The sequence below is a fragment of the Protopterus annectens genome, chromosome 16.part0, assembly GCF_019279795.1.
Source record: "Protopterus annectens isolate FY-2018-M chromosome 16.part0, PAN1.0, whole genome shotgun sequence".
In the NCBI taxonomy this organism is placed as follows: domain Eukaryota; kingdom Metazoa; phylum Chordata; order Ceratodontiformes; family Protopteridae; genus Protopterus; species Protopterus annectens.
This window is the reverse complement of record NC_056750.1, coordinates 125,405,468-125,430,811: the sequence shown is the minus strand read 5'-3', so window position 1 is coordinate 125,430,811 and position 25,344 is coordinate 125,405,468. Positions and strand designations below refer to the sequence as shown.

At 44.1% G+C, this 25,344-nt stretch overlaps 1 protein-coding gene across 1 annotated transcript in view; it reads right to left on the bottom strand.

Annotated features, from left to right (window-relative positions):
* TEP1 (telomerase associated protein 1) overlaps positions 1-25,344 on the bottom strand; it is a 2,704,809-nt gene that overhangs the window by 1,280,705 nt on the left and 1,398,760 nt on the right. The window contains exons 22-23 of the mRNA XM_044058078.1: positions 17,981-18,171; positions 3,420-3,570 (exon numbers count right to left, since the gene is read on the bottom strand). Of these exons, the coding sequence (XP_043914013.1) occupies positions 3,420-3,570; positions 17,981-18,171 (342 nt within the window). The remainder of the gene's footprint in view (positions 1-3,419; positions 3,571-17,980; positions 18,172-25,344) is intronic.

The window sequence follows — 25,344 nt, the reverse complement described above, 5'->3', positions numbered from 1 at the left end:
TTTTACCAAAAAATATTTTCAATGGCACTCCTCAGTTTTTGTTTTCACATGGGGAGAGCTGAAGTTATGCTGTTGATCAGCATGTAGTCATCTTGGAAGTCCTAAGATGTCTGCAGTTTAACTCTAAAAGATAGAGTAATAGTTTACAAATTACCCTGTAAAATGTTTTATCTGTTCTGAAAATATACCAAAGCATGATATACATATGACACATCTATTCCTAACCTTGATCCTCTCTAGTAGCATTTAGTCTTCTTCTCTTTATTTAAGGTTAGTACTATAAATCATTTTTAATTCAATTAAACCGCTATGTGTTGCTGAATTTAAACTGCTCGCTACTCTTGTGTCTCACTCCTGTTAGTAATGTTTCATGAAAGCTTATGTTGAATTTAAGCTGCTCACTACTCTTGTCTCAATCACTCCTGTCAGTAATGTTTCATGAAAGCTTGCGTTGAATTTAGGCTGCTCACTACTCTTGTCTCAATCACTCCTGTCAGCAATGTTTCATGAAAGCTTGCGTTGAATTTAAGCTGCTCACTACTCTTGTCTCAATCACTCCTGTCAGCAATGTTTCATGAAAGCTTGCGTTGAATTTAAGCTGCTCACTACTCTTGTCTCAATCACTCCTGTCAGTAATGTTTCATGTATGCTTAAGCTAGTTTAAGCTGCTCACTACTCTTGTCTCTATCACTCCTGACAGTAATGTTTCATGAATGCTTACGCTGAACTTAAGCTGCGCACTACTACCCTTGTCTGTATCACTCCTGTCAGTAATGTTTCATATATCCTTACACTGAATTTAAGCTGCACTTACTCTTGTCTCTATCACTCCTGTCAGCAATATTTCATGAATGCTTACGATGAGTTTAAGCTGTGTCAGTACTCTTGTCTATATCACTCCTATCAGTAATGTTTCTTGAATGCTTACCATTACACCTTTTTTCCCCAAATCATCACTATAAGGAGGTTTAAAGTACAGTAAGATTTATATACACCACAATAAAATCAAAGAATCTCAGAACCTTAACAATGGACCATACAATGTAGCAGTAAAGAATCTTTGCAGATAACTACATACTTCAAATGCCGAGGTGGCGCTGGTTAGATCAAAATCTGTACTTACAATTTCATATCACTAAAACAAAATAAAAAAAATAACTCTCTCCTCTTCTGCATGATTAATATTTCCTACTTCCTTACCCCATACAGCAGAACAGCAACAGACAAAGTAGTTCTACTTGTTCTACTAGCATATGACTGATCACATATAGCCAGCATCTCCATTAAAAACCCTACCATGCTACAAACAGCTGCTAATAATATCTGCAAATTTATACACCTGGTTCTTAGAATGGACCATCAATGGAATGCACTCTCCAGAGCAAAGTGGTTACCATAATGCATTCTCCAGAGCAAAGTGGTTACCATAATGCATTCTCCAGAGCAAAGTGGTTACCATTAAAACAAAAGTATACATTTCTACTGGAATCACCAAATAATGCTGTCCTCCTTCTTTCGGCTTTTCCCGGTTAGGGGTCGCCACAGCAGAACTCCGGTCCGCTAATGATTGACAGTAGATTTTTTATGGGTGCCGAGGTGCCAGCTCGACGTCCAACCTTCAGCGAAGGCACGCCCATTCTACGCATGTCTTTCGAATGCCACCCGACCGCGGGGAGGACATGCAGACTCCACACAGAAGGCGCTCCAGACGAGAATCGAATGGGAGAACCTCTTGCTGTGAGGCAACAACGCTACCGCTATACCACAGAGGCTCACTAATTCTCACACATTCTGCTTTTTCTCCAACTGACTCATCAAAAGATCTGCAACTTACAACCTTAGGTCTCTTTCGCAAAAAACACTCTACATTCATCCCGCAAGAAATAAACTTCACAGCACAGACCAAAGCTTCTGAATAATGACCCCCTCTGAATCGGTGAATTCCTCTCTATCAAGCATAATTCAATTATTTCCTACCAGGAATTCTGAGTTCAACTGAAACATACTTACATAAACAAGCCTCCTGTAACTTCTTTCAAAAAGGAGGAATGACCCAAATCCATAACACTTTACAGAGTCTCTCTTACCTTTTTAAACCTCTAGTGCATTCTACTCTTGATCCTTCATAGACCTCAACTATTATCACCCTTACTGCCTCCTCTTCTCCCCACCATCCCCTGGTTCTCATCTGCCCACCTTTTTCCCATTCCCCACTTTTTAGATGTACTTACTATAAATAGCAAATTCTGATGCATGATGCTCTGTTGTAACTGCAAAATCTAATATGTAATCTCTCCCTTTGATTTCTGACTAAGTTATATTTTCTACTGTGTACTTGAATTTTTAATAGTGTATTACTGCTCTCTCTGGAATGAACCTGAACATGGTCTTTTGTGAGTAGTGGTCCAGCACAGTTAACAGCTACATAACTACCTAGGCAACAAAACTTAAATATATACATACATGTATAAGAAAACTATCACTGATTCTTCTTCTTCTTTCAGCTTTTCCTGGTTAGGGGTCACCACAGCAAATCACCTGTCCACTCATGACTGGCAGTAGAGTTTTCTGGTGTCGAGCTGCCAGCCCGATGCCCAACCTTCCACGGAAGGCACATATGCGCATGCACTCACGCCTAGGGCCAATTTACAGTGTCCAATCCACCTACAGCATGTCTTTGGGATGCGGGAGGAAACCGGAGCACCTGGAGGAAACCCATGCGACCACAGGGAGGACATGCAGACACTGCACAGAAGGCACGCCAGCCGAGGATCGAACCGGAGAACCTCCTGCTGTGAAGTGACAATGCTAACTGCTGCACAACTGTGACCGCCCTATAAGAAAACTATCACTGATGTGAAAAATTCTGCTATCTGTAACCCAAAAAGTGGAAGTTGAGTTAAAAAAACAGTACAAAAGTTGAGTTAAGTGGGTGCCAGAATGATGTATTTTATGGCAAATGCAAATAGTCAACATCCCCCCTTGTATCATAAGCATCAGTCCTTAGAATACCACACTTGACCAGATAAAAACACACAAAAATGATGAAATTAAACACAAGCTTACTGTGTCCTGCTGAATGCACAGCCTAAGTACTATACCCTCAATGGTGGGCAAACTTGCCATCATATATAATGATGGTAATCAGACTGTGTGCTCTTGCACTTGGAAATACAGGATAGGCCTTCAACAAAGCTCACAGATGTAACTAACAAACTATGGAAAGGTACCAATGAAGTGCATGCATCCAAAATGGGAGTGTTCAAGGAAAAAAAATGCCATGCTGTATCCTTCAATGGTAGGTTAATAAATGGCTAAAACAGCTCATGCTGCATGATATCACTATTTGTATGTGTTAAATCAAAGTGCTTCTCAACAAGTATGCTGTGCTTTAACATGGATGCAAGTACAATATTTACCTTTGGAACAGTCTCAGGAATCCAGTCAGATGTCGGCTGGCCAGCTGATGTTTCCAAGCAGTCTGCTGCATCTATCACCATTATCATGTGGCGTCGAGGGACTGTCTGTGAAATTTGCCCGAGAAGAAACTGAAACTCACACAACAGATTCCTGAAAAAAAAAAATAAATAATAGAAGAAAATAAATTGTAAGCAGACAGCTCACAATTACAAGATACAATGACAATATCATTATTACCACTCCAACAGCTTCTCTCTACTACATGTGCTAGGCATAACAGCACAACTGTGTCTAAAAACCTGCTTACTGATGTTATTTACCACTTCTAAACAAAAAACTAAATTATGTTAAAAGTTAAATAATGTACATATTTTTTTGACTTTCAGAATTGAATGTTGTGTCTGGCATTTAAGTGAAAAATATTTAAAAGCATAATAAATTTTAAGGATAACAGAGTAAAAGTCCACTTATAAATCCTGAAGCTGTACAATGCAAACAGCTTAGCAAAACATAATTATCAGGAACTAAACTCTTTGACTACTGAATGAAATATCTTCAGAATACAAACACTCTGGATCACAGAAATCCAAATGTTAGGCACTCAGTTCTGCAGAATAAACACCCAAACACTGGATACCAGGGATTCTGAAGTTTTGCTTCTGTGAATAACATTACATAAAAATAAATAAATTAATAAATTAGGGACCAGGATTTATAGTCATGATCCACAACTGTACAGGGAGGGTGTAAGAAACCAGAGCCCTGCTTAATACATAGCTAGACCCCTGCACAATGAGAGAAGGACATTACTTAACTGCATACCTTCAAAAGTCCAAAAACAAAGATGGTATGCAAATTGCAGTTCCTCTGTATAGACTATACTTCACAGACATGGGATTCATCAAGTATAGTGCATAATAGGGCAAGGATTTGCATACATTTAACTGTGGATAGAAAGTACAAAACACTGCAGCCTGGCACCTGATGAGCAAGCAATGGGGATGTGCTGCTCAGCATAACAGCTGTTACTACATCACAGTTACCTGCACTGACAGCAGACATGTACATAGTTTTCAGAAAGGCATGCAGTGGTACATACAAACACAGTGCCTCAATCACACCCAGCCCACTCCCAAATGTGAGATGGTTGAGCTCCCGCCAAAGGGAGTAGACAGGCAAATGTATCTCCCATTAGCATATACGGTACTATAAGATGTTCTTTGTAGCCACTATCAGTGAGGTTAAACTGTGTATGAATTACTCTTGCCAATAACTGCGGAGGACTGCATACAACAGAGCTCCACAATGGGCAAAGGCTCTAGTACAATGCTGTTTATTCCCATGTCCACTGTGATGTCTGCTGGATGCCCCTCCCCATGGTACACACACAATTGTGTGTAACCTGTGGTTGTAAGGTGCTAACTAAGCACACAAACACTTCCTTGCCACAGTTTACATTAGTACAGGTGTGTACTAGATTCATTGGTGTGGAATTCATGAATGCAATGTGGTGAAATGTTGTCAAAATCCACACTTATGAATCACATTAATGCCATACCAGTTTACTAAACATACGATGCATAGCTGTAATTGTGTACCACATTTATCAGTCAGGAAGCCTGTAAGTTAAGATAGTGTTCTTTTCCCATATGCATAAAGATAAAGACAGCAAATCAAGTAGAAGCTTTAACATTTGGGCTTATATGTACAAGAAAAATAAAGCATCAATACTTTAGAGGCTTGAAATACAAAGGAAAATATCGTTTGGTTGATCCATCACTACACTCTGGACCCAGAAATTTTAACAGCACTCTCTAACTTAGTAAGATGAGCAAACAGACAGACAAGATATGGAATGCACGCTCACAGCATATTTTAGTAGATTTCAAAATTTAGTCCTCAACTTGTAAAATTAACAAAATACCATATTCAGTCATATAAAAATTGCAACTACCTGTTATAACCTGCAAAATCAGAAACAATGTTTTAATAAAATGCAGAGCAGTATATTAAAATAATGAATACATCTTCAAAAGTATTAATATATACTACACATAATGCTAAGATTAGGAATTTTGCAAAATAGTTTCTCGTTACAAATAAGCATGTTAACAGTAATGCTTGTCAGTACTTTGTACCTACAGCTATTGCTGTTTAATGCCATAAAACAATTATCTAAGCTCAAATGCAACTAGTGAAGCAGTATGACACTAAACTGAGGCCTAGATCAAAGATGCATTAAATGCATTATTAAACACAGAGTTAGGGTCAAAGTTAGGGCTAGGGTGCCACCAGTTTAGGCTAGATTTAGTTTAATATTGCCTACTAAAAGTAAACACTGCTGCTCTATGGACAGAGGTGCCTATATCATCCAACTGGAATGGAAACCAAGTATACTGTCAACCTTGACAGTATTGGGAACATTCCGTAACTGGATGATGTGAAGCAAACCACAAAAGGCAATTTAGATAACTTGTCTTAGCTGGGTCTATATCAGAATGCCAACTTCACAAATAGGCAACATTTAAAACACTGAACTCACAACATCAAATGCATGGAATATCAAAACTGAGCTAAAAACAAAAAAAAAAGTCATGTACTCATCATTACATTCCATCTGTGATGTCCATTTTCATTCTTCCCCAACAAACTGGTTCGGATCTGACTTGGCTCGAAACTCTCCAGCTCCTCTCTACCCATACTGCACTAGTCCCCTACCATACTTCAGGTTTGTTTGCTGACCTTTTAGACTATACAGTAAATAACAAATAACAAGGATATGAGATAACAGTATCTGGAGCTCAAACGAAGGATCACTGGTTCCTTTAGCATTTTCTAATACTTCCAGAAGTCAAATTGGTAGGGGGTTGGAGGGAGGGGAGTTGAGGAAGAATGAAACTGGACAACACAAATGGAATGTTATGGTGAGTACATACATTTTTATCTGATGTTATCACTTTCATTAATTCCTCAACAAATGGGATAGAGTCCCCAGCTACCTAAATCTTGGGAGGACTCTAAGGAAGGATATTCCTGAGCACTGTTGAGCTGAAGGCTGCTCTTCCCCTAGACACCAGATCCAAACTGTAATGAACAATAAAGGTATGAGGATTAGCCAAAGTTGTAGCTGCACAAATATAATCCAAGGATGATCTGGATAAAAATACTGAAGAAGTTGCCACAGATCTTGTGGAATGAGCTTTTGGTGGTTTTGGCAAAGACAAAACCAATTTATTATAAACAAAGACAATACAATCAGTTAACCATTATGCTAAGGTCACTTTAGTAACTGGGTTGCTCATTTTTGAATCTAAAAAGAAAAAAAAATAATTGGTCTTGTTGTTGTATCTTTCGGCTTTTCCCAGTTAGGGGTCGCCACAGCGGAACTCCGGTCCGCTAATGATTGGCAGTAGATTTTTACATGCCGAGTTGCCGGCCCTGATGCACAGCCTTCAACGAAGGTATGCCCATTCACGCATGTCTCCACACAGAAGAAGCTCTAGCTGAGAATCGAACAGGACAACGTCTTACTGTGAGGTGACAATGCTACCGCAGCACCACCACCACAGTATTCCTAAAAATTGTCTTATGTAGATAAAAATATAACTGTCTGTGAACATCCAATAGGCACAATATATATATACTATCCTTTGTGAAATTTGGAAAGAAAACTGGAAGGTTGATAGCCTGATATTGGATTGTGACACCACCTTAGGAAAAAAGGATGGGTTGGTTTGCAAAGCTACCTATCCCTATGGACAATCAAATAAGGAAGCTTAGAAGATAATGGCGTGAAGTTCTGAAACTCTTCTAGCAGAGGTAAAAGCCACTAAAAAGACAGTCTTCCAGGTTAAATTTTTAGTTCACATTTGGCTGACTGCTCAAAGGGAGATTGGGTCAAAGACTGCAAATCCCATGGGAGAGTGGGATCTTTGAAAGGAGGTCTAAGAAGAAAGGTTCCCCTTATAAAGGCCTTACAAAGCTTGGAAGAGGCTGAAAGACAAATGATTTACTCTAATGTAAAAATTGGAAATAGCAGAAAGTTGTACACCAACAGTTGAAGAACTAGCACCTTCATTAAACATCGTTGCTAAAAATTCTTGAACTTAAGTTACTAGCACTGAAAAGGGTCAATGTCATTTTGCTACACCCAAGCAACATATCTTTTCCATTTACTTCTCTATATTTTTCTAGTGGAAGCTTTGTGGGAAGATATAAGAATGTGATGAATGGGGAAAAAGTGCCTGGGCTGTCTAGCTATTAATGGAGCTGGAGAAGCCATGTGGTCAGTTGTACACCTAAAATGCCTGGGTGATTCATATCTGTCTGGTGAGACACGAGGTATGGAACTGGATCCAGAATCCACGGTGAGCGAAGCAGATGAGGCCAAAGAAATGGGAAACAAATCTGATGAGTCCAATAAGCAGCAATGGGGATGATTGTGCTTTTCAATTGAGATACTTTCTGAAGGAGTTTGGGGAGATTAGAGCTACAGGTGACAGCATCAAAGAGACCAGGGGGCCAATTGTGGAGAAGAGTGTCTCTCAGTGACTCTCCTGGTGGGGGGATCAGGGCAAAGAACCTGCTCTACTTGCTGGTGAGGGGAGATCAAAGAGGTCACAGTAAGGTTGGCCCCATTTATGGAATATCTTTTCCACTACTTTCATGTTGAGAGACCACTCACAAGGCATTAGAATGGACATGCTTAGCTTGAGAGATCACCCACTGCCAAACTTTCAATGTTTCTTGATGGGGGGGGGGGTTCCTCCTTGCTTGTTGAGGTAACTGACTACTCGCATATTGTCTGCCTGAATCACAATAGTTCTGGAAGGGAGAGTGTCTTGGAAGGCCTGCAATGCTAGGAGGACAGCTCTCATTTCTATGACACTGATATGTGTACTGGCCTCTTTGGGGGACCATCTTTCCCAAAATGTGCCCCTCACACCCAATTCAGGAAGTATTCATGGTAACTATGACCTTGGGCTGAGGAAGAATGAAGGGGCGACCCTGCATTATCTGATCAGAGTAAATCCACCACAGGACGTAATTTTTGCATGCCCAAGTTATTTATATTTGGGTGGACAAAGGTTGGTGAAGAATAGACCACTGAGTGACTAGGGTCCACTGAATAATTCTCATGTTGTATCTTGCTAATGGAACCATAACTATTGTAGCAGATATTAACCCCAATGCTTGAAGGATCAATTGAGCTGAGAGAGAAGAATTTTGGATTATCTTTTTGACTTGAAATCATATGGTTTGTATCCTTGGAAAATGAAGAGAGGCCATCAGGGATACTGTGTCAAACAACGTTCCAATAAACTCCAATATCGGAGGTGTTCTAGCTAAGATTTGTTGTGATTGATAGTAATTCTCAGGTGAGAGCATTTCTGGAGTACATAATCTCATGCTTTGACCAGAAGATGCCTGGTAGGAGCAGTTATGAGCCAACTGTCTGAGTATGGAAACACCCAGAATCCTTGCAGTCTCAAGTGAGCTGCCACTACTGTCATACATTTGGTGAATACACTGGGGGCTGTGGTGAGACCAAAAGGCAGAGCTCTGTATTGGTAGTGACTGGCTCCTAAACAGAAGTGTAGGAATCTTCTGGATCATCTGCTCATTTTTATATGATAGTACACATCCTGAAGATCTGTCAGCCACATCCAGTGCAGAAGAGGCAGAATGGACTGAACTGAGACCATCTGGAACTTGGTATATTGAATTAACTTGTTCAGATTGCTGAGCTCCAAAATTGGTCCCCAGTCTCTTGTTTTCTTTGGCATTAAAAAAAATTGTAAGTTCTAGACTCTTTTTGGTCTGGGGGACCTCCAGGATGACTCTTTTCTAGCAGCTTTTTATCTTTAGTGCTGATACTTTTCTCTGATTGGGAGGAACATCAGGAATTCTGTTTACTGTTAAGGCAGATAGGGGAAAAAGGATTATATAACCTCTGGAAATAATGTTCTGCACCACTGAATCTTTTGTAATCTCTAGCCAGGCTCTCTGGTGCAGGGATTAATGACCCCCAGACTGCCTCCAGAGGTGATCAATTGGGCCTCCTTTCAGGAGCACTGGTAGGATCTGTCAGAGAAAGTATCTCTAAGACCCTTGGTTTTGTGGGTCTCCTCTGCCGCATGGGCAGCATCTTCCATTAGAGTTCCTCCCTCTGCTTCTGGGGGAATTGTTTCCACATGGATATTGGAAGGGACCCCGGGGCTTTCTGAACCACATTTCTGACCACCTTGTTGATTCCTATAAAAGGTCCTTTGAGGAGTTGAAAATTGTACACCACAGCAGACAGGGTTTTACCTTCCTGCTCACAGATGGATAGTATGTCTTCAACTCTGGGGCCAAACAAAGAGCTTCCATCAAAGGGAACATTGATGAAGGAAGACTTAAAGAGATCCACAAAATCGCACAGGCACATCCAAACATGTCTTCTGATGGAAATGCCTGAACCACAGCCCTTGAGATACCTTCAGCTGCATGTAAGATAAGCCTCATGGACAAATTTGAAATAGACTGTTGGGCAGTCAACTATGAAGCAACTGAACTCTCTGTCTCAGAAGTAATGGTCCCAGAGAGGGCTTTTAATCAAATCCCTCTGGAGTCTGGTGAAATGTGCCAAATAATTCAGCAACTAAAGTCCAAATGTCGCTGAAGCATATACAAGCTTCCAGAATCTGTCCAGTGCCCTACACTCCCTGTTAGGGGGACGAACAAAAAAACTTTTTTCTGCAAGTTCCTTTTTTTTTTGTGGCCACCACTATGACCATGGCATCAACTGGTACTCCTTTGCTCCAAAATTCCCTATCCAAAGGTGGTGTCAGAATCCTGTCTGGTCTCCTGGGGATCAGCTCAATGGAATGAGGCTCCTTCCATGCCCATCGAGGGATCAAATCAGTGAGCTCATCCACGAGTGGAGTCACCCAGGAGGTAGATAGGCCAGACCCTTCCTCTTTGTAAGGATTGTCAGTAGACCAGCTGCCCCTTTGCTTGAGGATCTCTATTACGTCTCCAAAGGAAACTTCATCAGCTGGTGATCATGGGGACCCTTCTCCCTCATCCAAATCAGTATCTTCTGTGACAGACTCTTGAGAAGAATCTAAGTGCCTCCTTTTGCACTTTCTCTTTCTAGGGACTTCTTTGGCAGGATGTTCCTGAGATGTATCACAGATATCAATGTACCCTGTTGGGTATCCTGGTGACTTTGGGCTGGCTGTCTCTGTGCTACAGGAAGATGAGGCTCAACATACAAAAACAAATGGGTCTGGGAAGTAGGAGCCAGGAGGGGGAATGTCTCCATTCTCTGGGAGCAGAGAAATCTCTCCACTACCTCAAAAGCAGAATGCCTTGGATAGAAGGAAACCGATGTCTATGAGAAGACATGCTTCCAGATCATCTGCTCTTTCTGACCTGAGGGCAAACCACATGAGGCAGGGTCCAGAGCTGAGCTGAGCTGTCAGGCACCAAGGCTCCAAGAGGCAGAAATGGCTCCGACAACCATGAAGTCAACTCCAACACCTTGGATCCATCGGCAATGCTACAGCTCCAAGAGTCATCTGGCTCTGATGTGCTCAGAGCTGATCCACTCAGAGATGGTATCAGCGTAGAAGAGACAATGATCTTTGGATCTGACATGGACAAATCTGTAATTCTCAGATCCAACTGCTCCGAAACCTAAGGTTGGATCAGCGACAGAGACAAAATAGGTGAGACAGTACTCACACAGGTCTCCAGACCTAATGAGGCAGGAGCCGGGAGAACTCCATTTGAATACGAGTCAAGAGGAATTTCCTCATCATCCTGTCCACATCTGCTTCGGTCAGACTTCTGGAGGAATGTGAAAAAGCTATTCACGCAGACCTAGAATGGTGTCATCTTTCCAGAAAAAGAAATGGGAGATGAGAAGATATTGGATCCACGGTCAGAGATCAAATCTGAGGTGACTTATCCTTATGCTTTGTTGGATCCAATGGGGTTGGATCCAAAGTTTTGTCATAATCTCTGAATCCAAAGTAGATGGACCAGAGGATTTCTTCTATGGACCCTAAGAGATCAGATCCAAAGGTTATAAAATTTTTAGAAGCGGTTCCAAACCTGGAGCTGAACAACGTCAAGAGTCTGGAGAATGGTTTTAAGCTTCTTGTCAAATTTCTTAGGTGTTTGAACCCCAGATGCTGTATCGGAGGACTTTGAAGGGAGTAATACTCTCAAAATAAGTTTATTTCTATGGTCAATATGGGTCCTAGGGCTAAAGGCTTTACAAATCCAAATGGGCTGGGCCTAAACAATAAACACACACTGTGTGCTTTCAATAAAAGGATTTTATGGTGACATACTGTACATTTTTTTTTAATCGGAGGATTTCTCAGCCATAACTATTGAAGAATCAAAAGAAAGGAATATTACAGAAAATTTTTTTTACATACCTAAAGAAAAAGGAAAACATTACCAACAATGTTAATAAAAAGGACGACCTCAAAGGTATAAGCAATAAAAACGAAAGAGAAAATACTTTTTTTAAAGACACATTAAAAAGTGTAAGAAGGGCAAAGGAGGATACGTAGAAAAACTTCAATAAAAGAAAGGTAGACAGTTAAAGATAGAAAAATTCCTACTTTTATTCACAAAAAATTGCTACTGCTCAAGAGCTAACAGTGATCACGTCTGTACATGAAGGCAGAAAATGAGATCTGGGGTATGGTAGGGGACTAGTGCATTATGGGTAAGGGAGGAGCTTGAGAGTTTCAGTGTTCCATGAGCTGGAAAAAGTGGCAGAGTCAGATCCAAGGGTTGGATCAGAACCCATCTGTTGAGGAATGAATGAAAATGACAAGATTAAATCACTGGGTTTTGCAGGCGAGGGGTAGTCCTGCATCCCCCACACCCCCTGCTCATTATTAATACCAACTCACAGATCACACTACAGCAAGGAAAGGGAAAAATCCCACTCCAAGCTGTACAGTGATCACAGAAATGAGCTACTGGCATTTGAACTTTCTGAATATTCAACATTTTGCATTTGATACTCTAAAGGTCGACATTTTCATCGTCAGACATTCCAAATGGCTCCGGTATCAGTTTAAAGTGATATTACCATTATAATGGACAACTACTACATTTCACAATAGGTAGTCTTTACCAGAACTGCACTTTCTACATTTTCAAGGAAAGTCAGTTGGACAATTTCCACATAAACCTACAACGCTACCACCATGCAAAGTCACAAGTAAAATACAGCATCACCTTCCTCATGCCCAACCATCTATCCATCAATTACCCTCTTCTCCTATTTTAACACATAGGTTTGGGGTCTCACATCAACAGTGACAATCATCTAGAGCCAATGTTCACACCACTGGGTGGCTAGTCCTTATACAGCTGTTCTTCCATACCATGCACACCCACAACCCTATAGTCAAGTTTAGTGTGTCCACTCCACCTATTTCATGCCTTTGGAATGTGTCAGGAATCCTCCAAGAATAGGAAGCCAATCTGGTGGTCCCCTGCCATAAACAAACTGTACAACAGAAGGAAGAAACTGTTGCAAAAGAGAGTAAAATCCCATGAATGGAGGAGCTCCCTGGTCAGCCTCTGTAAGAAGCTGCGATCCCTGATAAAATCCTCCAAAGCTAGTTACGAAAACAAATTCGCCACTGATTCTAAAGACAACCACAAAGCATTCTATAGCTATGTCAAGAATCTCAATGGCAACACTCAGATCTGCTCTGAGTTACAGCACAATGGCACTAAATATACAGACCCAACTGATATTGCCAACATCCTGGCAGAAAGTTTCAGTGCTACCTTTACCCCCCCCCCCCCACTCCCTAAAGAGCCCATCTCTATACCGGAAGAATGCAAAGTTCCTGTAATCACGGCTGCACAGGTAAAAAACACACTCTCCAAAGCCAAGAACACAGCATCCATGGGACCAGACAACATCCCAGGCTGCGTTCTACATGAACTACAGAACGAACTGGCATCCCACCTAAGTACCATGTTCAATCATAGCCTCACCTCAGGCTTTGTGCCTGCTGAATGGCGCACAGCAACAGTTATTCCACTCCACAACGGGGGAGCCACCACGGACTCTGGGAACTACCGCCTTATTAGCCTGACGAGCCTGGTCTGCAAGGCCATGGAACATATCATCATGGAACTTATAAACAAAGACATTGGTAATCTCCAAACTCTGGATCCCACACAGTTCGGGTTTGTAAAATGCAGATCATGTCTCCTAAACCTGATAAGACTTCTTTGAAGCAGTCACCAAAGCCGTAGATGAGGATAAGGTGGTTCACACTGCCTATCTAGATCTTGCCAAGGATTTTGACACCATCCCCCACTCCGGAATTATATATAAAGTCACTAAACTAGGTATAAATCCATATGTCACAAGATGGGTTGCCAACTGGCTCACTGACAGAACCCACACTGTGAAAGTAGCAGACTCCAAATCCGACTTCAGACCAGTGACAAGTGGAGTACCACAGGGTTCAGTCCTGGGTCCTCTCCTGTTTGGTATCTACTTCTCTGAAGTACAGGCTAACACAGAAGGTCTTTGGCTAACGAAGTTCGCAGATGCTGCAAACTATGAGCCATAGTCGAAACTCCTAACGATGTGGACATCCCACAAAAGGGCCTCACTGAGACAGATGCCTGGTGTCAAAGCCATGGCCTCAAGCTCAATGCCAAAAAGTGCATTGTCATCCTCTTTGGTAAAATCTCTCTACTCATGCTCTACAACATAAGCGGTAGTATACTTAACACAGAAAGTGTGATAAGAGACCTTGGGACACAGGTGGACAGTAGTCTCTCCTTTGATAATCACATTGCTACAGTAGTCAGGAAATCCTTCTACAGAGCACACCTCATCACAAAAGGTTTCTCATCCAGAAAAAAAGAGGTCATTGTTCCCCTCTACTCATCACTCATTAGACCCATTATAGAGTACAACGTCCCTTTTGGTATGTACCTCACAAGACATCTACAACAACTGGAAAGGCCGCAGAAATACCTCACAAAGAGGATTACCGGCCTCAAACAGATGCCCTATGCAGACCGTCTAAAAAACTCCAGCTTTACTCCATCGCATATCACCTACTCAGAGGTGATCTCTGCCTAACATACAAAGCTATGTCAAACCCAGAGCTGTTGAACATGCTCCACTTAAAGAAATCCCAATCCCTCTGAGCTACACACTCTAGGGACCTAAACCTTGTCACCACAATAAACAGAACATGCCGGAGGGATATATTCCTGTCCCAGAGACTTCCCATACTCTGGAATAAACTACCTATCTATATCAAACAAAGATCCTCATTAGCACTCTTCAAGAAAAATCTTGATGATTGGATGGGAAATAGGAAATTCACCCCGGAGATCACTTCTGTGGCTCTGCTCGACAGTGGCACAGGAAAATAATTTTCTTGGGTGGCAAAAGCCAGGGTACATTTTTGGCTGGGCTTGTATAGGCCCCAGGGCCGATAGCCTAGTACCTACCTATGAACCTATTAACCTATGAGAGGAAATCAGACCACCCAGAGAAAACTCACACAAACAGGGGTAGGACATGCACACACTGCAAAGAAGTCAATCCAACTGAGAATCTGTCAGCAGGGAAAAAAGTTCCAACCACTGATCACAAAAAAAAAAAAAAAAAAAAAAATCAGCATTGTATGCATGTTAAAGTATGTGTACAACATGGAAATCTCCATGACAATACAAAATCTTTTTAAGGGGTTTTCAAAAGGCAACCCCCCAAACTAGATCTTGCAACCTCCCTTCTGGGTCACCTGTGTTCTCCAACAGAAGAATAACTACAGGCTAAATGACATATTTTGATTAAGTACTTCAGCTGCACAGTGCAACAATACTGGTTAGGAATCTGCTGTAAAGTTTTTACCCAAGAACAGATATTAGACAGCAGTAACTTCTGCAACATTTGGCAGAAGAGTGACAAAGTTACTTATGTGCAGTCTAGGGTTCCTTCATACAGAAATGCACACATCATAAGCATACCTGTCTTGTAAGCCAATCCCACAGATGTTGAGTAATATAGCACTGACACTGACCCAGGCAACCTGAATTTGAGTAATATTTTGGATGCCTGTCAAAGCAAGCAGGGACAGGAATGATGAAACTCTGCCTTTATCTGAGGGAAGGGAAAGGGATGAGGTGCTGGTAAGGATGGACCATCTTTTCAGGCTTTGGTGGGACTGGGGCTTGGAAGAAACTGCCAGATTGTGAGTGTGGATGGACATGGGGGTAAGACCAACCCAGGGCATGGAAAACGGGTGGTCGTTTGACCATACCACATCGGTGATAGGGCCAAAACCTGTCAAGTTAAGCCTCTGTAAACATCAGTGATTGCTTCCCAGGCTCACTCACTTCCAGTGGGAAACCCATCAGCACTAAGGTAGAAGCTCCTGTGACCCCAGCCCAGAAGGGTTAAACACTTGGGCAGAAATGCTAACGATGTGTTAATGGACTATGGAGTGTCAGGGATAAGGGGAAAGACATACTAGAGTGAAGTACCTCAAAGTACAGCCCACTGACCCCTACAGTATATCTGTGCTTTACTACAGTAATAATACACATTTTCTGTTGTGTGAGTACATACCTTGTCAAAGAAATATCAGGAAATCTGTAGATGCAGCCATAGAACAGGTTTACTGAGAAATGTGTCAAGTGATGGCACCTGACGGTGAAGATTTTAAAGGAAGCCAGTAAGTTTGGAACAAGCAAGAAAAGATCAGCCAGAGCAGTTTGGAGTAAAAAAAAAGTATTAGGATATTCACAGCTTGGTCTTTGGCTCTAATACTGAATTTATACAAATACCTATAATGGGTGAAGTTAATAAGAGAGTTAGATGAATGATGTGCTGGGCACAGAGGGGCACCTCCAACACTGTCACTGCTCAGATTACTACACTATCATTTCCTGCGTCAACAGTCTGCGGGCTATGGAGTCTGGAGGCACCTGTGTTGATCCTTTTTGCAACAGGCACTGTTCTAGTAGTGGTGCAGCAACAGGATGCAGTTATATACAGAGTAGACTGAGTTGGATACATTCATCTATGACTCAACAAGGATGAAGTTCAACAAAACCATGTCTCCTTCACCAGTTATATATTGGTTAACAAACCTGAAAACTAATAATCACTAGTGAACCTCATTTGGGCAACCATATCAATCTAGCTGGTTGCTCCTACCTATTTTAAAGACAGTGTTTCTGATTACCTTTGGGTTTCTAGTCATCTTCCATATCTTCCATTATTATGCCCCATTTGCTGCCAGCTGGATAGTGGTACATCACACACCTGTGTGGCTGCCACCAGCTAAACATGCTGATGTGTACTTCAGCTGGCCTTTTTCTGCCAAAAGAAATGTCAACAGTTCAGCATATATCAGACAGTTAAGTATTGTGTCTGGGAACACCTCTCCTTGACAGCATGGCTGTTCATGGTCATTTGGAGAAGGATATGCCCCATGTTGTTAACACAGTGCTAGCTTCTACATTCCAAAAAGGCACTGCTAGGTCACACCTCAGTCACTGCCAGGATCTGATCCTGTGTTGGCTCATTTTCTCCTCTAGAAGGAAGCACACAACTCAGTCCTCCCTCTGCTCAGCCAGGACACCTACAACTTGGCTACAAATCTCTCAGCTGCCAGCTACCCTTCTATGCCACTGGACTGTGTGAAAATACATCCAGCACTGCAGAGTGCACCTCAAGAAGGGCACAAGTTGAACAGAGTAAGTCCTGAAATAGAAATGACAAAATCACACAATTTTTTAAGGAAAAAAATACTAAGTATTAACACGGTCTCTCTCTCAAAGGAAAATGAAGGCAATGAAAGGGGGTGGTGTGGTGGGACAGAAATATTAATGCACCACTGGAAGATAAAAGTTTACTATAAAGAAAAGTTTTTGACAAGATTATCACTAACACTCACTTCACCAGTGATCAGTGCTAGAAAATAAAGGGTACTCAGTAGAGCTTTCAACCCCTCGACATTATTGCCTCCAATTCTTGCATAAAGTAAGATAACAAGATGTATCTAGTGACGTGCACTATGTGAAAACAGAGCGCTGGTATAATTCTGACACAGTATCACATCACTGAAAAAATCATGTACCTATTGAAACAGATACTACATCAGGACAGCAAATGTACTACAAGGCTGTATCAACAATTACTCATTACTACTACTGTACAACACCACTGTACATAGAGAGAATGACAATGCAAAAAAACATTGGCATACAACCAAATGAAAACATAAACCTGAAGGCACTGTATATATTTGTGCAACAGTTGCAAATCAGTCACTCTTGGATGGACTGGAGTACTGGCATGCAGGGACTGTTTACATGTCAGCAGATGCAAGGGATAAGAAATAAAACAGACCCTAAGATTGTGAGGCAGAGATTTTAACGACTAAGCCACTATTACTGGCATCATTATAATTACACTCCTTCTAGAATTTAGCAGCAATAAGACATTTGGGCATCTCTCTCCTTCAGCTTCATAGCATTTGGCATTGCTTACCTGTAATTCCCTGGAATGGCTGCTTCCCTTTTCAGCCTCTGGCTCATAGAGATGCAGAGTCGACCAAGCATATTCTCAATGCTCCTTGCAGTATGACTGGCACTTGTAAAATGAAAGAAGACATCTTGGGACCTAGAAGACTTCTTCCCACTTGTGGTACCATTGATCATTAGCTCACTCACTAATGCAGCCTATGGAGGAAAAAATAAAAAAAATCTCTATTGCGATTTTTGTAGTTACTTTGCATCTGTTTACTGGGTGGAGTACACTAGGCTTACGTGTCATTATGCTCAGGTACAATATTTTACACAACTAGAGAAAGCACAGTACAAATGGTAAAATCAGAGCATCACTGTTATAAAAGCTATACAAAATGCATCCAATAAAATGAAAGTAGAAGACATAAAACACTAGATTAATACACTCAGTCATTAGAGAACGTTAAATACAGTAATGACAAAGCAAACACAGAAATAAGAAGTTATGTACTCACCATAACGTTCCATCTGAGTAGGTATCTTCATTTGTCTGCAACCTTTGGGACACGGATCCGATCTCGGATCCGAGCCGGCAACTTTTACCACAGCATAGATCCGAGCTCTTAGCTCCTCCCTTTACCCATAATCCCCTGCCAACCCTAACTGACCTCAGATCAAGTTTGCCCGATATAAGCATTGTTATTGTGCCCCAGAAGGGGCTTATCCAAGACAGATCCTATAGGTCAGGGGGAAGGAGGGGGGGGGGTGGTTGCAGACAAATGAAGATACCTACTCAGATGGAACATTATGGTGAGTACATAACTTCTTAATCTGAAGTAGGAACTTCATTTGTCAGCAACCTTTGGGACAGAGTCCCCAGCTACCTGAATCCTGGGTGGCCTTTATGGAAGAACAATCCAAAGCACTGCAGAGCCAAAGGACGCCCTACCTCTGGAGACAACATCCAGTTTGTAATGGCTGATAAAGGTATGAGATGAGGCCCAAGTGGCTGCGGAACAAATATCATCTAAGGGGACCCTAGATTTAAAAGCCGCCGAAGTAGCGAAGGCCCTAGTAGAATGAGCTCGGACTCCCTGAGGTGCAGGCCTTCCCGAACTCTGATACGCTAAGAGGATACAACTAGCTATCCACCGTGATAGTGTAACTTTAGAAATTGACTTGCCTAAACTTGTTTTGGCAAAGGAAACAAACAACTGGTCAGATTGCCTATGACCAGCAGTTCGATGAGTATAAAAATGTAATTGTCTGTGCACATCCAAGGAATGCAGTTTATATTCTCCTTTGTTCTGGTAATGGGGAAAGAACACGGGAAGATTAATAGCTTGATTAATATTAGCTTCTGAAGACACCTTAGGCAGAAAGGACGGATTGATCCTGAGGTAAACTCTATCTGGGTGGAAGGATAAATACGGCGGTTTAACACATAGAGCCTGAAGTTCAGAGACCCTTTTAGCTGAAGTAATGGCCACTAAGAAGGCCGTCTTCCAAGAGAGATATTTAAGATCAACCGTGGCCGCCAGCTCGAAAGGGGAGCTAGTCAAGGCTTGGAGAACCAAAGACAAATCCCATGGGGGTACTACCTCCCTGACCGGAGGTCTAAGGAAGGAAGGTACTCTTGAGGAACGCTTTACAAAGCTTGGAAGTAATTAGAGGGCCCGATTCATGCCCTACATGATAATGCGAAATCGCTGCCAGTTGTACCTTGACTGTAGAGCAGCTAGCCCCTTGATGAAAAAGGGTAGTTAAGAAATCCAAAACCGACGTGAGAGGCGCCGTGAAAGGATCCAAGTGATGGTGCTCCACCCAGATGGAGAAACGTTTCCACTTGCTTCGGTAGACTCTTCTGGTGGAAGGTTTATGTGCTGCTACTAGGATGGCTTTGACTGGTGAGGAGATTCCGGGAGTCCTAATCAGGAGTGGAATTGGAGCAACCAAGCAGTCAGCTTGAGGTTGACCAGGTTGGGGGCCGGGAGACCCAGAGGGTGGGTAATGAGATCCAGGAGTGGATCCAGAATCCATGGTGGATGAATTAGGTGAGACCACAGGTACGGGAACCATGTTTGACGAGGCCAGAATGAGGCAATGAGGATCATTTTGCTCCCCAGCCAACTGGCTTTCTGTAGGAGTTTCAGCATCATGGGCAAAGGAGACTGGGAGGCCAAGCATGTACTAGAGAGTCTCTTGGGGACTCCCCTGACGGGGGATTAGAGCGAAGTAACTGTTGCATTTGGTATTTGAAGGAGAGGCAAAAAGACCACAAAACAAGGTTGCCCCCATTGGGCAAATATTTGTTTCGCTACTCGAGGATTGAGAGACCATTCGTACGGAGTTAGAATCGAACGACTGAGCCTGTCTGCTAGGATGTTGGACCTTCCCGGAATGTGTGTTGCAATAAGAAAGCGGTTGGTGGAAATTGCCCATTCCCACACTCTCATGGCCTAGCGACAAAGAGGATAAGACCTGGTTCCCCCCTGTTTGTTGATGTACCAGACAACTGACATGTTGTCCGTTTGTACTGCAATCGTCCCAATCGGGAGAAGGCTGTGAAGTGCCTGCAACATCAAAAGCACCGCCCTCATCTCTAGGACATTGATAATGCAAAGAGGTCTCTGTGTCGTTCCACATGCCTTGGACCGTTCTGCCTGAATAGTGCCCCCACCCCACCCCAGGCGAGAGGCATCTGTGGTCACTGTGGCGACGGGGGAAGGCATCGAAAATGGTCGTCCCGTGTGGAGACTCGGGGACCGGGGCCACCACATGAGCGACCCTCTGAAAGCCCTGCTTAGGGGAATAGGATGGGACAGGGGGTTGCGAGACAGGGACCATTGTACTTGGAGGGTCCACTGCAGGATCCTCATATTTAGGCAGGCTAGGGGTAGTAGAGGAATAGCTGCCGCCATGGACCCTAGAGCCCTCAGGATCAATCCTGCAGGTGGAGCAGGAAGTATGAGAATGGCCTGGACATGCAACCTCAGGTTCTGAAGGGGAGTCAGGAAGACAAGCATTATCCTGGAATCCAATCTCACCCCTATGAAATCTATTACCTGTGAAGGGACTAGAGAGGATTTGGTCATGTTGATAGTCAACCCTAGACATGGAGCAAGGTCGAGGAAATAATCCCTGCCTGAACAGAGCAGATGCCTTGTTGGGGCAATGAGGAGCCAGTCGTCCAGGTACGGAAAGACCTGAATTCCCTGAAGCCTCAGGTGGGCCGCTTTGACTGCCAAGACTTTGGTGAACATCCTGGGGGCTGAGGTGAGACCAAAGGGAAGGGCCCTGAACTGAAAGTGACTGGCTCCCAGCCGGAAGCGGAGGAACCTCCTGGAGCGTCTGTCCACTAGGATGTGGTAGTACGCATCCTTGAGGTCTATCGAGCACATCCAATCGTTCTCCCGTAATAGGGGGAGAATAGATTGTAAGGTGACCAATCGGAACTTTTCTTTGGGTACTGCCAGGTTCAGGAGAGAGAGAGATCGAGAATGGATCTCAAGTCCCCCGTCTTTTTTGGCACCAGAAAGAACCTGGAGTAAAACTCCGATCCGAACTGATCTGGGGGGATGGGTTGGATGGCTCTTTTTTGCAAAAGCTGCTGAATTTCTGTAGCAGCTGCCTCCCTTTGATTGGGTGGTACGTCGGGGAGGCTTTGGTTTTGGGAGTTACAATAAAGGGAATTTGGTAACCTCTGGATATGATGAGAAGCACCCAGCGATCTGTTGTTATGGACTCCCACATTGCTAGGTGCTTCGAAAGATGCCCCCCGACTGCCTCCAGAGTGGAGCAGCCGGGCAACCCCTCAGGGGTTCTGCGTGGGCCTCTCAGAGAATGGTTCTCTGGACCCAAAGTTTCTGGGACCCCCTCTGCCTCTTGGGCGGCGTCCTCCATGTCCTCCTCTGCCATGAGAGGACTGGTTGTCCGGAGCAGACTGGGACTGATGCGATTTTCGGAACCACATCTTCTTCTGACCCTTTTGGTTCTTAGAAAAGGACTTCTGGTGAGCAGAGAAGCGGACTCCGACGGCAGACGTCTTTCCGTCTTTCTCGCTCTGGACTAAAGTGTCTCGAACGGTTTTGCCAAAAAGTGTAGAACCATCAAAGGGGGCATTCGCGAATGACGCCTTAAAGGGTTCTGAGAAGTCAGTGTCAGAGCCAGGCCTGACGTCTGATTACCAGGCCGGCTCCGCCAGCTCTAGCGGCTCCTTCAGTGGCGTGTGACAAGAGCCGTATAGAGGTGTTAGAAACTGAACGTAGAGTAGACATTCGAGAGGAGTACAGTTGCTTGTCTCCTTCCGACATGGACTCTGGGGGGATGCAGCGTATTCTTTTATTAGATCCCGCTGCATCCGGATGACGTGTGCCATATAGTTCAGCGCTCTCATGGAGAAGGTTGCTGAACTAAAGACCCGCTTCCCCAGGCGGTCCATCGCTTGACAGTCCTTACTCGGCGGGTGGACCGCAGAGCTCTCCTGAGCCAGCTCTTTCTTGGTGGCCGCCGCCACCAACATGGCATCCACGGGGGGACCTCTGCTCCAATGGGTTCTTCCAGCAGGGGGACTCAGGATCCTAACCGGGCACTTAGGGACCAGCTCTACAGTGTCCGGCTCCTTCCAAGCCCTGGTGGAAATAAGGTCCAGCAGGGGGTCAGGGGGAGGGAACCCCAAGAGGTAGACGGCCCTGCTTCGAATGCCTCTAGGAATACGGACTCATCGGAGGAAGCCTTGGGGGCAGACCACCCCCCCTAATCCTGAGCATCTCCATGATGTCTCCAAAGGAGACATCCTCAGGGGGTGACCTTGGGGAGCCTTCCCCTTCATCTAAGTCCGTATCTTCGGTAAAGGACTCAGGGGTGTCCATGTGCCTCCTCTTACACTTGGCTTTGTGAGAGACCTCTTCAGGGGGGGGCTGTTTGAGGAAGACTCACCAGCAATATCACGTTCCACAGGAACACCCAGAGACGCTGAAGCAGGCTGTCCCAAAGGCCAGGTGATGGGAGCCCGGACCAGCTGAGAGGGAGTGCAGGGAGGAGCCGAAGCCAGGACCGGGGGTCTGGATGCACTCAACAGTGCCCTCTCCACCACCGCGAAAGCCGAGGGGGAGCTACTCTCAATAGCCTATGAGAGTCGGCTCCCACTCGGATCCGAAGCGGGGACCGGATCCGGGGCTGAGACCCTCGGATCCGAAGGACCCATGTGCTCCGACCAGGATGGAGCCGAAGTCACACAAAGTCCCTCGGATCTGAAGCTCCATCCACGGCTCCGAGAGGTCGGATCCGACAAACTCGAGGGACCAGTCGGGGCCGAAGTAGCTAGTACTGTCGGCTCCGACACACCCCCGGATCCGACGCGGCTCGGCTCCGAATGCTCCGAACCCGGGAAGCGGGACGGAGAAGGAGCAATTGGGGCAAAAAATGGGGTCGAGCTCCCCCCCAGAGGGGGGGGAGGCAAGAGCACTCCCATCTGCAGCTGGGCCTGGATGAACCTCCTCATCATCCGGTCCATGTCTGCATCTGACATACTAAAGGTGGACCTCGACAAGGCCACCGAGGCAGACCTAGAGTGACACCTCGATGGGAACCGGGTCTCCTCCTCCCCAGGTCCCAGTGAAAAACAAGGGGACCGGAGCCGAGGAGGAGGCGATCCAGAAACCCTGGATGGAGAAGCCCGCTTGGCGGGCGGGGCCGAGGAAGAGTCCTCGGCCCGCCACTTATGGTGCTTCTCCTTCCTTTTGGTTTTTCCGGCCTCCCTCTCCTCCGGAGCCAAAACGGGATGTTGAGTCCCGACCGGAGGGAGGGAGGCAGGGGTGGCTACCACCGAGGGCTGGGTAGCGGCCACCAAAGAACCGGTGGTCGGAGCCGAGTCCGGGGGCAAAAGGCCCGCCAGAATCAGCTTCGACCTCCGGTCCTTAAGTGCCCTGGTGTTGAACGCTGCACAAATCGTGCATCCCGAAGAGAGGTGTTCAACCCCAAGGCACCTAACGCACCGGGTGTGGCCATCCACCAGTGAAAGCTTACGGCCACACTCGGTGCATTTTGAAAAGATGGCTTTAGGGGCCTCCGACATGTTGAACAGAAAAACACACTGACTAGGCCCCTACACACACCACAAACACACATTACGAACCAACGAGGGTAGGGAGGAAAAATTTTACAAAAAAAGATATCTAAGAGGGAACCTAAACAATCCTACACAATCACACAAGAGAAGGTAAGTTTTTCTCTCACAAATACTCTGAACTGCCAGGAGCTCGAAATCCAGCTTGTAGGCTTGAAGGGCGGCAAACTAGATCTGAGGTCAGTTAGGGTTGGCAGGGAATTATGGTTAAATGGAGGAGCTTGGATCTATGCTGTGGTAAAAGTTGCCAGCTCGGATCCGAGATCGGATCCGTGTCCCAAAGGTTGCTGACAAATGAAGTTCCTACTTCAGATCAGATGTTTATTTTAGTATGGTATAATATCACAATGACACAACATGGTAGGTACACCAAGAGAAGGAATCAGCAACAAAACTGCTGATGCTGGCAACTGACAATGTTGTAAGACCAGTGGAATCCGGGACTTTATTCCAGGAAAAACAGAATAAAACTGTTTTGCCACATCCAGTGGAAAAATTTTCCCTGCATAAACCATTCATTCTTGCACAGAAGCTGTAGCCCTGACTATGATACAGATGACTGACACTGAAATAGTGGACCTGACACTTAAAAAGCCAGATGAAAGGGACAGAACTGAATGGTAGATGGCCAACTCTCCTATCCAAGAGGTAGACAGAAAATTTTCTCACTGAAGAAGTAACATCTGCTGGAGACAACAAACCCAGCCACACCATGCACATGTCTGTCTGGACCATTGTGAAAATGGCATGTTGCAAGGTGGCACTGAGATGACACAGATACTTACTAAGCCATCACTTGTATACACTGTATGTACACTTAACATGAACGAACAGCTTGGACAGCAGAAACAGTTCTTGATGGTTCCAGGCGATGACTGTCTACAATTTGATCCATGGCTCCCAGTACCCTGTCAATTAAGTGTGGTTATCAAAAGACTAACTTCACCTGGAAATGAATGGCCACCCTATGGGATAACTTCCACATTCCAAGTCTCACTGGGCAGGAAATGTGGAACAACTTGGCCAGTAAATATTCTGTTAAAGGAAATATAATAAGTGAACTAATCAAGTTATAAAAGTAGGAATTAATTAAAAGTAATGGTGCTGACAAAAGAGTTTTAACATGTCAGCATACTGTCAATGCACGAGTTATTCCTAAGGTTGTGTGAGAATCTGCTGGAGACTTGGTCTAACAGCTTTAATGTTACTGGACATTTTGACACTGGCTAGTGAACTGCTAAGATTTTAAGTAGACTGTA